The 18,759-nt window shown below is 38.8% G+C and overlaps 1 protein-coding gene across 5 annotated transcripts in view; it reads right to left on the minus strand.

Annotated features, from left to right (window-relative positions):
- Positions 1-3,370: 3,370 nt before the first annotated feature.
- mitfa (melanocyte inducing transcription factor a) overlaps positions 3,371-18,759 on the minus strand; it is a 34,945-nt gene continuing 19,556 nt past the window's right edge. For 2 of the 5 annotated variants that reach the window (XM_086291404.1, XM_086291405.1), the window contains exons 3-10: positions 8,240-8,440; positions 8,048-8,143; positions 7,801-7,906; positions 7,411-7,494; positions 7,004-7,060; positions 6,701-6,776; positions 6,332-6,479; positions 3,371-4,166 (exon numbers count right to left, since the gene is read on the minus strand). In XM_086291404.1, coding sequence (XP_086147530.1) covers positions 3,762-4,166; positions 6,332-6,479; positions 6,701-6,776; positions 7,004-7,060; positions 7,411-7,494; positions 7,801-7,906; positions 8,048-8,143; positions 8,240-8,440 — 1,173 coding nt within the window. In that variant the 3' untranslated portion in view covers positions 3,371-3,761. Of the gene's footprint in view, positions 4,167-6,331; positions 6,480-6,700; positions 6,777-7,003; positions 7,061-7,410; positions 7,495-7,800; positions 7,907-8,047; positions 8,144-8,239; positions 8,441-9,117; positions 9,251-18,759 lie in introns of those variants that run through there. The other 3 variants (XM_086291407.1, XM_086291408.1, XM_086291406.1) reach the window with 3 other exon arrangements.

An 18,759-nucleotide genomic window follows, 5' to 3' on the forward strand; every position in this document is an offset into this window, starting at 1 on the left:
CTGTTATTCTCATGTTTGTGTCTAATCATTCTAGTAATGACAAGTCAGTAAGGGCATAACAAAGTTTTAGTTGCTGTTTAGTACTTATGAAATTTTGGATCCCTATCATGTTATAGGTGGGTCCATGGTCTTAATTCAACATCAGTATATACAGTACAGGGAGTGCAGAATTATTAGGCAAGTTGTATTTTTGAGGAATAATTTTATTATTGAACAACAACCATGTTCTCAGTGAACCCAACAAACTCATTAATATCAAAGCTGAATGTTTTTGGAAGTAGTTTTTAGTTTGTTTTTAGTTTTAGCTATTTTAGGGGGATATCTGTGTGTGCAGGTGACTATTACTGTGCATAATTATTAGGCAACTTAACAAAAAACAAATATATACCCATTTCAATTATTTATTTTTACCAGTGAAACCAATATAACATCTCCACATTCACAAATATACATTTCTGACATTCAAAAACAAAAAAAACAAAACAAATCAGCGACCAATATAGCCACCTTTCTTTGCAAGGACACTCAAAAGCCTGCCATCCATGGATTCTGTCAGTGTTTTGACCTGTTCACCATCAACATTGCGTGCAGCAGCAACCACAGCCTCCCAGACACTGTTCAGAGAGGTGTACTGTTTTCCCTCCTTGTAAATCTCACATTTGATGATGGACCACAGGTTCTCAATGGGGTTCAGATCAGGTGAACAAGGAGGCCATGTCATTAGTTTTTCTTCTTTTATACCCTTTCTTGGAGTACTTGGACGCGTGTGATGGAGCATTGTCCTGCATGAAAATCATGTTTTTCTTGAAGGATGCAGACTTCTTCCTGTATCACTGCTTGAAGAAGGTGTCTTCCAGAAACTGGCAGTAGGACTGGGAGTTGAGCTTGACTCCATCCTCAACCTGAAAAGGCCCCACAAGCTCATCTTTGATGGTACCAGCCCAAACCAGTACTCCACCTCCACCTTGCTCGCGTCTGACTCGGACTGGAGCTCTCTGCCCTTTACCAATCCAGCCATGGGCCCATCCATCTGGCCCATCAAGACTCACTCTCATTTCATCAGTCCATAAAACCTTATAAAAACCAGTCTTGAGATATTTCTTGGCCCAGTCTTGACGTTTCAGCTTGTGTGTCTTGTTCAGTGGTGGTCGTCTTTCAGCCTTTCTTACCTTGGCCATGTCTCTGAGTATTGCACACCTTGTGCTTTTGGGCACTCCAGTAATGTTGCAGCTCTGAAATATGGCCAAACTGGTGGCAAGTGGCATCTTGGCAGCTGCACACTTGACTTTTATCAGTTCGTGGGCAGTTATTTTGCGCCTTGGTTTTTCCACACGCTTCTTGTGACCCTGTTGACTATTTTGAATGAAACGCTTGATTGTTCGATGATCACGCTTCAGAAGCTTTGCAATTTTGAGACTGCTGCATCCCTCTGCAAGATATCTCACTATTTTTGACTTTTCTGGGCCTGTCAAGTCCTCCTTTTGACCCATTTTACCAAAGGAAAGGACGTTGCCTAATAATTATGCACACCTGATATAGGGTGTTGATGTCATTAGACCACACCCCTTTTCATTACAGAGATGCACATCACCTAATATGCTTAATTGGTAGTAGGCTTTCGAGCCTATACAGCTTGGAGTAAGACAACATGCATGAAGAGGATGATGTGGACAAAATACTCATTTGCCTAATAATTCTGCACTCCCTGTACGTTTTGAGCGCCTGTCATCTCCTCTTTCAGCCTGTTCTCACTCCCGAGGCATAACATCCTGATGATTTGTCCTAAGGAACGCGGAAGGTGACCTTCAGCGTTCTTATGGTACGCGCCGGGTTATGGGTGAAATACAGTAGAATGATGGTCTCGCGGTAAAACACGTTCCAGCCATGTATTCCAGCCCTAACCCTAACCTTATCCTTAACCAGCACTTCAATGATGTTAAATAGCATTTTCCAAAGTGATCTGAGGAAAATGAACGAACATGTGTGGATTGATTTCAAACGGTTCTCATGCTTCCTCATGTATCCGATCTCATCATTCAGGAACATTTTGGGTGCCCGGAAGCGTAACATGTTGACGATTTGTCACCTAGCATAAAACATTACGCCTCGGATGTGAGAATGGGTTGCCTCTCCATCTTGTCTTTCTGCCACTTTCCCCCACTGTTGACCTTGTCTCTGGCTATGTCTACACTAGCACGGATAAATTTTAAAACAGCGTATACGCCAGACCACGCTCTGCGTCAACACTATCGTTTTCAGAGTTGTTCATCCACATTGATACGGCCGAAAATGCTTGTGTTCCAGTACTGCACATGTGTGAAACTCGAGACAATTTGACCTGCGTCATTTCTGCCTGCCGATTATTTACTCTGAAACATCACGGCAGAATTTTGAGGAAAAGCACCAAGTTTTTTAAAAATGGACTAACAATGAGGTGGAGTTGTTGCTGCGAGTAACACAAAAGTACAAAGTTGCAGAAGCGAGTGAGAATTAAAGAATTTGAACAAAAGCTATCTGGAGTATGTACAGATAGTAATCTGTAATAGGGCTGTCAAAATTGAGAGCAAACAAAACAACTGCTGTATAATGCCCTTCACTATCTGCATCACATGACAAAATTGTGTCATTGTTTTCGAAAAGCCTCCGGGCTTGCTGTCCACACTGCAACACGAAAACAGCGTTTTCAAAATGCCGCGTTTTCCCTTGACCAAAAACACCATCTCAGTGTGGACGGAAGGCCAAAATAGAGAGAAAAAGATGCTAATACATTTTCAAACGAAAACGTATTAGTGTGGACATGGCCTCTGTCTTCATGTTTAGTTTCTGTTCACAGTGAACATTCATTTTGTTTTCCTGCAATGAGGTTGTAGTTAATGTTCTCACCTGATTACTGTAATTACTTACTTAATACGTCTTTAATATATCCTGCGGTTTTACCATTCTCTACTTAGCCCTAAATGCTATTATCTTCTTCTCAGTCCCCCCACAACACTCTGCATTGGGTTTTTGTCTCTCTGACCCTTGCATTTAAGCTTAACCTTGACTGGATTTCATCGGCATGTCTTGAGTTTGACACATGCTTTATATTGTCATTTTAAAGAAGCAAAAGGCAAATCTCAAAGTGTTAAGCGCTTGTACAGCACCAGATGCTTCTCCACTGCTCTCATCAGCATAGAAACCACACACATATAATGTAATTTCAAAAGTTCTATCCAGTAAATGAGTATAATGTTTTTTACTATGTGGCCCTTTTTCTAAAAGATTGCTCTTTCCTCATAATACAACAACCACATAGTGTAAAAATTACTTTAAATAATACACGGATTTCTAATACCAAAACCTTTCTTTCTAAATATTTATTATATGTAGTATTTCCAAATATTACAACATGTGCCAAGTTTTGGAATTTATCAGCAATACATTTTTACATATGCATACTTTTGTCTTTTGGCATTGCCACCAGGTTCACTGTGTATTTAGAAAAGATATGAAAAGTTTGAAATATGACAAAAATAAACAGATTTGCAAGTCCAAAATAAGACTGCAGTCATGTTTCACAGACACTGTATATTACATGTCAAGTAATTTTGAGCTGTCTGACCATGTAACACTTAAAACTTCTACACCAGTGTGGACAAAAATAAGAAAAGATTTAAACATACCACGAGTTCTTTAATCCATTCACATTGATATCTTTAATGTAGGCGCCACACTGGTGAGTTGCTACAAATGTAAATGTCAGTGCAGCTCATGCTGTTGGGCTAACATCCATGCTCTTTCTCCTCCAAACTTGAGCTGGAAGTGTGGTGGCTGTCGATGTTGCTGGAAATATCTGGGGACATCGAGGACAGCAGGGGATCACTGGGGGAAATTGGCCCTAGGGTGTTGTCCCTTACCAGCTCCTTCATTTTACACGCACTAGAGCTGCCGTAAGGGCCAGGTTCCCCCGCATCTGCTGGTATATGGTCAAAGGTGATGGTGCCGTTGTTGAGGTCTAATGTGGTTGGAGGGGACATGTCAGGGGCAGAACTATGCTGGTAGAGCTCTGATGGGCAGTCACCAAGGACGGGCTCCTGCTTAATGGCACGAGCCATTAGCTCTGACGTACAGACAGTTGGGGATGACACCACTGTAAGACCATGAGCACGGGCTTGGATTTCCAACTCCTAGATAGAGATAGAAACGGTGGAAATGTTGCAATGTTTTAACACTGGAACAAAAAGTACATCTACGCTAATCAACTTCAAAATCATGTTTTGTGCAAATTTGCTAAGCCAGCATAAGACCTGGAACATAGAGCAAAGAAGAAAATCCAACTAAAGGCATCTTTTGAAACTCACTAATGGTTGTGCTGCATCTTGTTTGTAAAGTGCAAAACAATTGGTGAAAAGTGGGAGGATGCAAATACACTGCCTGGCCAAAAAGTCGCCACCTGGACTTAACTAAGCAAATAGGTATGAGCCTCCTATTGGACAATTACTGCATGGGCGATTATCGTTCAGCTGGCAACAAGTTATTTAACCCCAACTGGGCTCAGTGCTCAGGGTAAGAAGAGAGGCAGATGAAGTGATGGAGAGACAGTAACTGCCTGTGTATATGTACGTGTGTAAAAACTTCAAGTAGTCAGATTAACAGCAACAGTATTTTGTCTATATCCGCCATTGTAGAAATAATCACATATAAACAATAACGTGGCGCACAGCATCACGTCAAAAAAGGGGCACACCTTTGACATTGCATCTCCGTTTTCCTCGTCCACACGTAAATGCAAAAACTGAGTTTTCAAAAGTCTCCACCCTGGCAGGAATTTTAAAAAAATCTCAGTTTTCAGTGATCGAAAACACCGTTTACGTGTGGATGAAAGGTGCAAATGCATAGAAAAATCTGCGTTTTCAAAAATACCCATGTACATGTGGACGTCGCCATAGACTGGCCACCACAGAGTCCAGACCCCATTGAGAATCTGGATGGAAATAAATCTTGTGACATTGCAGAAACACCCCCGTTCTCTGCTGCCTGTTGGAGCAGGGGGGCTAGGAGGAGGAGTTGGCCGTCCGATTAGGGTCTGGAATGTGGGGCCTGCTGCTGCCGAGTCGGGGCAGTCTGCTTCTCTCCACCCCAGGGAAGAGGGTAACACTACCTGGGTCTGGGTACCTAGACCTGGGGCTTAGAGTACACTTGGGGAGTGTGATTGTGTGTACAGCGTCTCTTTATGTCTGTCTCCACGTTGGGTGAGTGTTGAGTAATTGCATATGAGAGCATGAGGGTGGGAATGGATGTTTGTATCTGTGTGTGCCTGTATGTCTGTGTCTATATGTCAGGTTGGGTATCAGACGCCACCCCTCTAGGGACATCTCAGGCCCTCCAAGGTATGGAGGCCTATCTCCTCCGTGCTGCACAATGATGTTTAATATTTAGTATTTTCTGTTACATTCCCATAGATCATCGTGATGTTGTTTATTATATTGCGCTTTTTTTCCTTCTGATTGTTCTCTCTTTTTTCTTTCTCAACAGGTGATCCAGGTGATTGATACATGTATTTTTTGTCTGCTTATTTTGTTGGTTTTTGTTGTTTGCCCTTTATTACCTTTCCTCTTCTCTGCTGTTTTTCTTTCCCTCTTTCTTTCTCCGCTTTCTTTTCCCCAGTTAAGTCTGTCCCGTATTTAGCAAAGTGAAAATAAAATAAAATAAACAATAAAAGGTGAACCAAATAGACCAATACGGCAAGGCTGGGATGGTCCATTTGGTAAAGTAAATCCGTTGGGCATCTTTCTTCGCCTTTAGACACTAATTCTGATGGCAAAAGAGGCAAGAGGAAAAAAAAAGACATTGCAGAAACTTATCGAAACAATGCCAGAGCGAATGCATGCCGTAAAGGCAGTCCAACAAAATATTAGAGTGTGTGACCCTTTTATTTTGGTGGCAACTTTTTTTTTTGGTCAGGCAGTGTATGACCCAAATTACTCAAAATTGGCTGAAACATCTGTTGAATAGAACAATTTTTTTCCAGATAAAACATTCTCTGGTTTTGCACACAGGTTCTTTTGCCACCCTTCATGCTATAGCTGCCAAGCTATACTGGCTGCTGGCTGGACAGGATAATTCCCTTATATATAAGAATGTCAAACACAAGTAGCTTTCTACATATTACCTGTAATTGATGCATTAAAAGAACAAGCATTTGTTAATTTTGTGTTAAATACTGTACATCTGGGATCAAGTAGATTTTTGCTGTACTAATTTTGTGGTTTTACGTAAAAAAAAAACAAAACATGACCATAATAATTTAAAAAAACCTACATAACGTCTGCAAAGCCTTAGAGTGACCCACCTGTATACGCAACATGAGATGCCGATTTGCGTGCTCCAGCTTCCTCTGTCTGCACTCAAGCTCCTTGGCTCTCTGCTGCTCGCGCTGTAATTTCCGAATATAGTCCACCGAGGCTTTCAGAATAGTGCCCTTATTCCAGCGCATGTCTCTGGGGTATACATGAGACAAATATCTACAGTCAGACTCAGCTGACCAGAACACCTCAGGGTTCTTTACATCCTGCTGAGCAAAACGGCAATTGCATTTTAAAGAGACTTTGACACATTAGGATGTTGAAACACGGTTAATGCATGAATCACTACAGTAGGCAGACAAGTACATGGCTGGGCACATGCATCCATTAGCTTAAATACATGCAAAAACACTTACGGATCATTTGACTTGGGTATTAAGGTTCCCAGCTCTTTAATGCGATCATTGATGTTGAATCTCCGTCTTCGTTCAACTAGAATGCAAAGTAAGGACATGAACTGTGAACACGGATTATATATTATAGATTATATATATATATTATAGATTTACGAAAAAACTAGCAGTAGAAAATTAAGTATAAAAATAAAAAAACTATTTGCTTTTTAGGATATTTAGGCGATTGTGTAAACCACTACACAATGAAGCTACTAAAATTAAACATAAAAAAATTGAAATTCAGTAATATTTTGATTGCCTTACTTAAGTTGTGGTTGTCCTTCTTCTGTCTCTCTTTTGCCAGAGCACGAACTTCAGCCTCTGTGAAGCAAAAGAAGGCTGAATAGCAATACTTTAGACAAAAGCATTTGATTACAATGTGATTTAATCCAGAGTAAATGATTTCATTTTATAGGTTTGTATTTCACATGCTTTGAGGTTTGTTTAGCATATTTGAAACCTGTTAATCACAAACAATACAAAAAATAACAATCTGAAGGCTAGAACTGGAAAAAAGCTTAAAGTTTGCATCTCAGATTTTGCAATATACAGTAGTATAATGTGTGCAATTTAAAAATACACAAAACACTCAACATACAGTTTCTGAAAGTGAAGTTTTACAGTTTACAAAACATTATGTCTTTTTTTTCTCTTCATTTTGCTTTGCTTACCTACTGGAAAGCTCTCTGGCCTTTGATAGCTTTCATATTGGCCACAGGATCCAGGCTTGTCCAGTACTTGCTTCATGCCAGGAGCTGGAGTAATTATTTGGCACATGATTGACTTAACAGTATTTTGTGCACTTCTAAATTGCACACAATATTGACATCAGCCTAAAGTAACCTATGTATTTAGATGTAAAAATGTCTGAGTGGACTGGGATTACATCATACAAAACAAGGTTATGCATGTATTTTATCAGCAGTAAATTTTTAGACACAGAAAGGTCACAGAAAAGTGTACTAAACTGAGTGTCCACAAATATACCAGTAGTAAACAACATGTAGTAAAGCCTTATACTTTTTCTAATCCAAACGCTCATAAATTGAGTGTTAGTTTACCAGTGAATTCCCTTTTAATGTTGGGTGGACAACTGTTGATGGCGAGGCCTGGTAGTTGGAGACTTTGGTTGGTGTATACATCCAATAAATTTCCTGACACAGGTAGCTGTTGGTGTTAAAAACCTGTCATTATAGTGTCCTCTTGAAAAGAGCAACTGTCATATATTTTATTTAAACTCAAAGAAGGTGTCAACATTACACACTTTGGTATTTATTGTAGTATTTATTTTATCTTAAAATAAATTACCTGGTTGTTCATTTGGAGTCCTGGATCCATCAATCCAAGAACATCGTCGTTGTAGCTTGACTCCAAGCTAATAATATCATCAATGACATCATCCATCTGTATAACACAAAGGCACAATTCATGAACTCCTCACTCTCTGTCGAGACATCTGCATGTAAGGATACTGAATGTCCTCGAAGTGAGCAGGTGTACCTCTTTCTCACAGTTGGTGCTGAGGGTGAGCAAAGCCATGGGACTATTGGGTGCACTGCTGCCAGGACCGGGTGGCATACTGTGTTCGGGGGGCTGGCTGCCAGCTTTACCACCCAGGGTGGTTGACAGATACTGCCTCACCTGCTGCCGCTGAGCCTGCTGGATGTGGTATTTGGTGGGACTTTCCAGGTGGGTCTGGACCTAAGTGGCAAAGTCGTAAACATTACACCACATTAGTTTTGGATTTATTTTTTGACTAAGCTCGTGTGATACAGTTAAGGGTAAGGAGAAAAATACACTGGCACGTAGAGAAAAAAATAGATTTAAAAATGAATGTTTTCATTATAATAATTCATCTGTCCCGGTGTGGTAAAAGCACAAATTAAAAATGCAAGAACTTAAATGTTCAAATGTTTCCAGCTTCAAAGTGCAACTTACAAATCCAAATTAATCACACTATACTACTCTGTTACATTAAAAGTTCCCCTGAAAACAGCCTTTTAAAAACCAAATAATCTAACGTGCTTGCTTTGCAACATTACGGTGATAAGATGTTGAAATGTCCAAACAACATTTCTTTTACATTTTTTTTCATCAAGCTCTTTTTTTCTAAAAGAGCACTATATAACATTTCAGCACCTGTCCAACTCGTGCAGCAATTTAAATACGACTGTGTGTAAAACAGCTTCCCTGTCTTCATTTAACCAAAGACTTGTGAACTGGGTACACATAATGAAGTATTTAGAACTCAACCCTAATCCTCAACCTTAAGTCCTGTTTTCAAGCGCAGCAAAGATATTTTGACTCTTTTAGTGTAAAAATTGCATCTACTCTTTTTTTTTTTTTCAAAAATTTTAAAATATGTCAGTCCATCTCACCTGATAGTGGCTGTATTCAAGCATCTCCAGCATGGTTTTTAGGTATTTCAGAAGTTGAAAATAATGCACATACAGTACAATCCCTTTGTCTTGTTAGCTTACACTGTGGTCCACAGATAGCTTGTGCAAATCTGACAGCAGTCACTGGTCCTGCTTAATTTATCTGATATTTAAGGCTCATTAGTTATGCAAGTTAAGAAATGGAGGAGGACACCAAGACTCATCCTCCCACTCCTGTGTTGTTCCAGATTAGCTATGAATTTATGTCTTTATACAGCCCATTTGACGTCACAACCTGCAGCTCACAAAGGAGTCTTTCTACTGGTTGGCCAGTAGTCTGCAAACCGAAGCTTGCTTAAGGCCAACTAACATTTAATCTTTAGTTCTGCTCATCCAGTATAAAACATTATTTGTTCTGAACACCCAAAACACAATTGACACCATTGTTTCACTACGATCTAGCCATACGAAAACTCAAACGTATGCTGTTTTCCCTAGCCCCATCCATTTAAAACATTTTTTAGAGGTTAATTACATTTGATCATCAGCAGGTAAAAGTTAAAGTCACATTGATATCATGTATATATCTAAGGTGAATGTCTTGGTTTAGCAGCAAAATATTTTTTCATTCCTGTTTTTCCTATCTGGCTACAGTTTTGTGCTGCCTAGGTCAATTATCTTTGTATTTAGGAGAATTAACTTGGAACTGAGCAAAAGTGAACAGGGATTTGTTGCTTTTCAAATCTTTTATTGAACACGCTTCATTTTTGTGAATTGGTTGTCACCAAGTTCAGTCAATGTCGTACTGCATTGAGCCCAGAGGGTGTGCTGAATGACTTGGAAAAAATGTTTTGGCCAGATATGCATGAAGCGTAACGCTGGTGGAAGTCGCGTTGTTTTCTTTCAACTGAAAAATTTACACAGATGGTCCTGATATGAATAAATCTTTTGAACAAAAAAACAACAAGTTGGCTTGTCTTATATAAAGAACCGAGAAGTAGTGACCCCTTATTGGCCCTTAACAAGCATAAAAGATGGAACATGGAGATAATAATACTGAAAGCTGGGAACCAGTGCTATTTTACCCAGCCTTACCAGAAATGGAACTATCAGGAACCATAGATAAGAAACAAAGATGGGGAAACAGCAGAAAGGCATTACCCAGGGTCGAGAATAGTTGCAATGCTTGTCCAACAGGTGGTATAGAGCCACATGTTACACACATATATCAATATTTATTATATGAGTATATTAGGTAAACCGTAGGTGCTGTGTTTATCCAAAAGATTGATGATTAACTTGTGTTACATGTAAAATAATATCTGGGAGCAACAAGGGAACAATGGTGTAAAAAAATAAAACATTGCATTTTTATGCTGGCTGTGCTTTTGTCCTTTAAGCATGAAATACATAAACTGGATGCTTCAAATAAATATGTCTTGCGGCCAAGCTGCAACCCCTGGAACTGGAAAATGAATTCAATGTGGAAGTGACACAAACTGCAGCTCCTCTAGTGGCCTGTGTGGCTGACTTCAAAAGCGAGTCAGCGCGCACAAACGTACATGTTAATTGGCTTTTTAATGCCAGGAACAAAAACAAAATTGCTCTTTATGACTATTTTCCTTTCACCTTAATAACGGGCACCATTTGACCTTCAATTTGACCTTCTTCTGTCAAGAGCGTCCCACAGCGCTACAATAATGTCGAAGTCCAGGGATCAAATCACCTTGTTGGTGCAAACGTATTATTTTAGTTATGTAAAACTGTGTTGTTGTTGGCATTTTTCACAGATTCAACTGGAAAAAATGGGAACAAATTATGTTTGCAGTTTTTTCTTGTGATACAATATTTGAAATTTTAAAACTGTCACGGCTAACAGAGTGAGCCGTGTGGAGAAATAAATGAGGACCCAAGAGCAGGCACTCGCTGAGATGCGAAGGAGGTTTATTGTAGAATAAAACACAAGGAGAGGATGGCAAAACGGAACTAAAGATAATCTATACTGGGTTAAACTAAACGGAAAACCTGAACACAAAGGAAGGTGGGCGAAGGCACATGAAGGTAGACAGCAGGGAGAACACGCACAGGTGGGGAACACAGCTGGAAGTAATTGACAAGACGAGATAGGGCAAGAAAAACTGAATATACTCACATGAGACAAGGACCTTCACAATAAAACAGGAAACAAGAAACAAGGACGCAGACTTAACCCTGAACTAAACCTACACTAAACACGAGGGCACAAGACACAAAACCTGAGAACAAAACTCTAACTAGAATAAACTGAAACAAAGGATTATAATATTCAAAATGAGATAACTAAAGAATCAGAACATAAACCATAATTCAGATAAATACCAAAATACAAGAAACTGAAAATGCTGGAAAAATGACCCAAAACCGTGACAAAAAAACACCCAAACAAACAAAACACTACATTTTCGGAAATATTTGTGGGTGCTTTCTTTTTTGTTTGGTTGTTGTTTTGTACTACTTGAACGCTAAAGTGGCCGTCACATGAGATGACCGTGCCAGCAGTGGCCCATGGGTCATTTAAGTTATAGATGCTTCCACTAGGCAGTATCATTCGAAGGCAAAGCATAGATTTTCATTGCTATGCAGATGATACCTAGCTTTCATATCTATGAAGCCAGGTGACACACGCCCATTAGGAATGTCTTAAAGAAATAAAGATCTTGATGGTCTCCTATTTCCTGCTTCTAAATTCAGATAAAACTGAGGTTATTGTACTACTAGCCTACTAGCCTGATACAATATATTATTAACTCTCCTAAAACCTCCCTGAAAATCATTCAGGGTCGATTCAAAATGCTGACAGGAAATAGAATGAGAGAACACAATTCTCCCATATAGGTTTCTTTACATCAGCTCCTTAAACCAAGATTTGGAAATCTCAGCCCAAGGTCTCAAGCCGCATTTTATCGTAAAGACCCCATAGTAGCATATCACACCAACAGAGCACTTTGCTTTCAGACTGCTTGTTTACTTTTGGTTCCTAGAATGAATCTGCTTTTAAGATCAGGCTTAAAACATTCCTTTTTGATAAATCAAATGACCCTGAAACCTCCCTTAGTTACGCTGCAATAGGTCTAGGCTGCAATAGGTCTAGGCTGCTTCCCATGATGCAACATGTATACACCATCTGCATTTAATCATTAGTTATTATTATTAATCTCTGGCTCGTATTCACAGTGTGGCGTTTGTTCTTTTTCCTTATCCTCAACCCAAATTATTATTGAACATTTTTAATGTCAATGTTGCCAATGTTCACGAAAACAGACTAACCATTTTCACTGTACTGCTACTATTTACAGTTTTTGCAGTTTTAATGAGAAACTTCATCACCACATTTATTACGTTACATTTTATTTAAGAAGGGCAAATAAAGCCCACGTTCACAGACACCTGTCTTTTCTGTTTGTAATAGTTAGGGTTGAGGACATTTCACTCATGATGACAAGCAACATTAGACTAGCTGTGCATGTTCTTGTACCACCGACATGGTGTCAAATTTTCAGGCCATACTTCACAGAGGGGTAACATTGATGTCACGCCAAATTATTTTCCATTTTGGGCTCTGCAGATTAACCATTAAATAAAGTTCCACAGTGCTACCAGTAATTAAATTACTCATTTGAAAGCAGATTCAATGTTTTTGCTAAAAAAAAAAACTGCAGCATCAATTATTTACACTATTTCACATTGCATTTTGTGATTGTCAATAATATTTTATGTCTGCTTTTACAAGCAGAAAACAACTGCAAAGCGAGAGGTACTCTGCACTGAAAGCTCTTTGTGTGCTTCTTTTTTCATGATGAAAAATAGTACACTATCTCTATAATCTCACATTTATTCAGAGATCCTCTCGATGACGCTTTTTTGACGAGGGAGCTCTTTAATGCCTATATGAGCTACTGCATCTCGTGTACCGCTGATAGAACACGGAGCGTCACGCCTTTGCCTGAATTAGTGGAAACTCAGTAAAAGCTTGAGAGGTGAGCACAAACAGAGGAGGAGCCCCCTGGCTCGACAGAGGTTTATACAATGAAACAGAGAAAGCATTCTTTGCAAACTCATAGCAGAACGTTTCTTTGTCTCTTCTTCACAGCTTGGCCTTTTCCTTCAGCAAAACCTTTGGGTCCAGAGGGAACTATTAACAAGGGATGTATTTCATCTATCCCTACAGCAAGACGAGTTCTCACTTTATTCACAGACTCTTTGTGAGACAGAGGTTTATTACCTTCTCAAGGAAAGCACATGGGTTCGTGCTTTAAACTAATGCCTTTAGGACCAATAACATTTCGAGATAGTCGTCACTCTTTGACCCCTGAAAAGAAATACATCCATTCATATCACTCCACCAGCCCCACTCCACTGTTTCCAACTTCCTTTGCAACCAGCCACACTCAAAGCATTCAGTCAAAAGGAAGATGCTAATTGTGTGAGCTAACATTTAAGAATATGGCTACAGTAGCGGTCCTGACTACTTAAGATCTTTCCTATCTTAGGCAATGCGAGTCAGTAGCAGAAGTACAGTAGACAGATTGAAAAGTCAAGCATTAAATAAATTATTTTAGAGTTCATATCTTGAGTTTGAGAGAACAATATTAGTGCAGTAAAATTTTCTCTGATTCAGCCATGTGCACACTGAATTTGATCATGGTAGCAGCAAATCGTTTTGTGATATCAGCTCTCAGTGATATTATTGCAAAGTGGCAGCATTTAGGAACTACAACAAGTCAGCGACAAAGTGGCAGACCACGTAAAGGCACCAAAGCTCTGTAGACTCAGTAACTGCAGAGTCCAGCCTTTCACGGATTTATATGTAAAACTACAGAGCCCCATAGTTTACAATAAACACACGCACACGAAAAGATTTGATTTCTCTGGTCCCTAGTCAAGCTAAGCCTGACTGAAAGTAGTATTAGACATATCCAGGACATACACATTTCAGTCCTATCAAAGCACTACACGACTAGTAATAGGGGTCAACAAAACTATATAAAACATATAAACAAAAACGGAGGACCACAAAAGTTAAAATGAGGTCCATAAACAACAAAAAGTCATCTGTAAATTCTTTTTTTCTTTTCCAAGTAAACCCACAAAAACAGCACTAGTCATGCTTATATTTTGGATCATTTTGACAATTTTTTTTTTATTGTGTTAATTTAAAAGACAAAAATTAATAACGCCTTATAATGAATTTAAAAATACTATACTAGCAAAAAATACTAACATTTTCTTCTGTGTAATTTTCAGTAGTAGAATAATCGATCTCCAACATAATATCATTTTTGTAAATATAAAGTTTTTGTATTTATGGAAGGAATTCACATAAATACAAACACAAATATGAAAGTTTGTGTTTAAGGTGACAAATTTCCCAAAACATATTTTCCTGACAAATGTAAGACATAAGCTGTGAATATCTTTAGTACAGGTATTAGTACCTTGACTTTTTCTGATAATTCAGTAGAGAAAATGTCAGTGCCCATAAATGATGCACTGCAGGATTTTAGCGTGTTCAGTTAACAAACAATTAAATCTGATATATTAATGCATGGTACTGTCAAATTTGTTATTATTTTTTTTCATGTCCTCTAGCCTGATATTTACACCATGTTCCCTTTTCCTCCGTTTCCCTTTTCCTTCTCTCACAGTGCAGAATTAAATCAAGTTGTGGCCACAGTACTTCAGAGTGTAATTACTGCTCCACAAGGGGAGAACTACAAGCGCAAGGAACATCAGACTACCAGCACAGATCATCTAATCTCTGGACGTTCACAAAGAAAAATCTATTGTGACATACAGAACACATGATGTGACTTGTTTGTAGTTGATTCTTCACTTCACTCTGCAGTGCTGGACTCAATCTTAGGGTTCCTCCACCTGCCAAAACCTATTTGAACTACTCATAACACCGTGAGACATAAAGAAGCAGACAGAACATATCGGTTAAAAAGGTAACTTTCACCTCAACTTACATTTCCCATTTTTTGTTGGTGAATAACTGTTCTTAGCTTAAATTTCAAAGTTACCAAAATGACATGCTGCTAAGCAAAACAATGCTTATTTTGATTTAAATGTCAATGTGGCCATTCATATCAATGAAGAATATCTAAAAATGACATTTTTATTAGTCATAAAATAACTTTTACAACATCTGAACAGACCCTAGTAGAATTATTAAGATGGATTTTTCACATTTCTGCAGTGCATAGTATTGTGTGTATTAAATAACTTTTCTAATAATAATAATTTCGCTTATTATTATTAGATAATAAGCAGAATTATAAGTCACTGAGTGGGCATCAATTCTTATCTGAGAGAGACCGAGACAGACCGAGTCTGTGGCATCCTTGTCAAATGAAGCTGAACTCCCCACTCTATCTCTGAGGGAGAGGCCATTCGGACAAAGCTCATTTTCGCCGCTTGAATCTGCGTTCTCGTACTTTCAGGCACTACCCAAAGCTTGTGATCAGAGGCTCCAGTGCGAGCTGGACGCCACCACTCGATGAAGCCAACAGAACCATATAATCAGCGAAAAGCAGAGATGAAATTCTGAGACCGCCCAAGGTGAAGCCTTCCACCACTTGGTTACGCCTAGAAATTCTGTCCAAAGAATTATGAACAGACTCGGTGACAAAGGGGCAGCCATGGCAGACTCCAACTCCCACTGGGAACAAGTCCAACTTATTGCCGGCTATGCAGATCCACCTCTTGCAATGGTTGTATAAGGATCGAATCGCTTGTAGCAACAGGCCAGAAAAATACGTGACCCGGGACATTCATTGCCACAAAGGACAAAATTGGGTTTCTTTCAGTGCTTTTTAATATCAATAAGGACCAAAATCTGTAAGAAACTTCTTGAATAGAGGCTTTATTACATTCCTCACTTGCCATAGTTCACTCATGTTGACATGATTTATGATACCGGGACACCAAAATACCAACATATTTGGCAACATAAGTAGATCACAAGAATATGACAGAATACACTTTCCTGGAAAATGGGAAGTGCTTTTCCACTTTGCTTTAGCTGTTTATTCATTTGCACTGTGAAGACATTGAGGATTCCAATGAAAGCTTCATTCCTCCACATATTTATGTGTTTAATTTCTCATAAGACAGCAAGCTTCCATCTGACAATGAGCCATCTCATTCAATTGTCCTGTTACTTTTACTATGTATGATGGTAATAAATGAACATTTAATGTAATGTGTTGGGTCTGTCTAGCACAGGATAAATGAACATTTAATGTAATGCTTTTGTTAAACCCCTTGAATTAACGCTGACAATCAGCCCTTTAATCAGATTTTACCCTGGGTTAAATTCAAATGGTGCTTTAATCAGGAGAAATCAAGGAAAAACAAAACTATTAAAAAACACTGTATTTGTCTTTGAAGTTCACACAAAGATATAGCATTTAACAAGACAAAGCAGTCACATATTTTTACACAACCGTGACCACTGTTATTCCAGAAAACCCCGAACACAGAACACAATCTGCTTTCTACTGAAGAAATGGCCCCCATTAAAACTTTTAATGTTTTAGTATAGGTCGCTGATGTAGATACAGTTATGAATTCCTTTGCGTACATTGCAACAGAATACATAATAAACATAATAAATAAAATGTTACTGCGAAGCCTCTTTTTGAGAAAATTGTTTCTTTTTCAAGAAGGCAGCAAAAACTCTCATATCCAAAGTGGTCGTAAGAAGGATTTTGAGTTGAACAACCACACTATGTTGTTTTGACATGGCCTGAAGGAGTCAGTTTGCTCTCTTGCCCAATGCCCTCACTAGCACTTCTCTTTAGCAAAGGCAGCTACAGCAGAGACAGGCCAATTCATTAGGAGGAGCAGCTTGGGACAAAGACGTGTTCTTTTTTCTTTCCCTAAGGCTAACGGGTAACATTAGAAAGAATGTAACATCCTCTTCCAAGAATGAGACACGCAGTCCAGTCAGTGTGGGATTAGAAACATGCACTTGCTTAAGTTACAAACAACAGTGCTTAATTTAGCAGCTACATAAACACGCTGTCTGGCTGTCATGTCTGATGTGGGAGCTTTGCACTAGACTAAGCTTTGAGTTTTAAAATTGAAATTTTAACCAAGCAGCGTACATTTCCATCTTGCCATAATGAGAAGGGTCACGCACTTACTCAGTGCCAGCATTTACAGATGAAATGCAGTATTAAAAATATACAAATGCTATATTTTGGGTTTGAAAATTCTTGTCATGGATTTTGAGACTTGTTGAGACATGTCCTACTCTTGGTAAACGTTATCTCGAAGGATCGAAATTGAGAACAGAGCTTTAGGTATACTCTGAAAAATGTAACAAACAAAAGACTCTCTCTTAGGTCGTTTACAGCTCAGTCTGAGCCAAACCCAAAAATCAAATAGTACAAAGATCTCGCATTATTCAGCTTATGTGCCTGAAGTTTGAGGAAAAGGTCAGTGTAAACCACAAAGGGCTGCACGCGGACTTGAATCTGATGTTTTTTTTTTATTTAGGGCTACGCAGTGCCATCAAATGACTTTGGAAAATCTTTGATGGCACTGTTGAATAAATTCAATTTTTATGCATGAAGATTTATGAATTTTTAAATTAGTTTACATGCTATTTTAAAAATCTAATATAAAACAGATCATATAAAATAATCTTTTGCAAATAAAATCATACTACCAGTAAACATCCTACTAGAAATAAGAATAATGAAAACATAAATACAAGCTCAGAGTTTAGCACTGAACATTATATTATATAAGCAAAAAAGGTAATAACTGCCACAGGAAAACATGAAAAATGTGACTCACCTGACAGTTTATTAGGAACAACTAGTATAGCATTGGACTGCCTTTTCTGTACAGAATTCATTCTTCGTGGTAGAATAAACAAGGTTCCATCACTCCCTAAAGGTGCTCTGTTGGACTGATATCTGTGGATGGCATTTAAGTAAAGTGAACTTATGGTTATGTTCAAGAAACAAGTTTGAGATAGTTGGAGATTTGTGGCATGGTGTGTACGTGCAAAGGGATGGCCGGCAACAATACTCCTGTAGGATGGGAATGATGTGCATTCAGAGATGCTGCAGAGATGCTATTCTGCGTGCCTTGATTATGGTTATTGTTGCTTTCCAATTGGATTGAAGCAGTCTGCAATTATAGCATCAATAAGGGATTTTCACCATTGTCTAAACCCTAGACATCGTTGTGTGGGAAAATCCCAGTAAACTAACCCGTGGGTTCAACAACCATTCCACATGCACTGAGTTTGTCCCACATGATTGGTTTAGATATTTGCATTAACAAACAGTTAAGCCAGGGAAACCAAACAAAGTCAGGTAGTACTGGTCACAGTACCAGGTAGCAAGGAATTGCCAAAAAACTGTAGTTCCTCTAATAGCCTAAACTTAAGAAAAAATTGTGCAGGGGTTACATATTCATACAACTCGCCCATTTAACTTGGCACGTGGCAACTTTGAGTGGCGATTACCATCTGACTCAGAAAGTAATCTCCAGCAGTTTCAGGTTAAGACCACTTCCTATTTGTACCAGTGTTCCACAGGAATCTATTCTTGGACCTCTTTTATTCACTTTCTATATAACCAA

Source organism: Aulonocara sp. 'chitande type north' Nkhata Bay, linkage group LG5, assembly GCF_057382095.1.
Source record: "Aulonocara sp. 'chitande type north' Nkhata Bay isolate Kocher_YH1m ecotype deep benthic linkage group LG5, A_spYH_male_GT1.1, whole genome shotgun sequence".
NCBI lineage: Eukaryota > Metazoa > Chordata > Actinopteri > Cichliformes > Cichlidae > Aulonocara > Aulonocara sp. 'chitande type north' Nkhata Bay.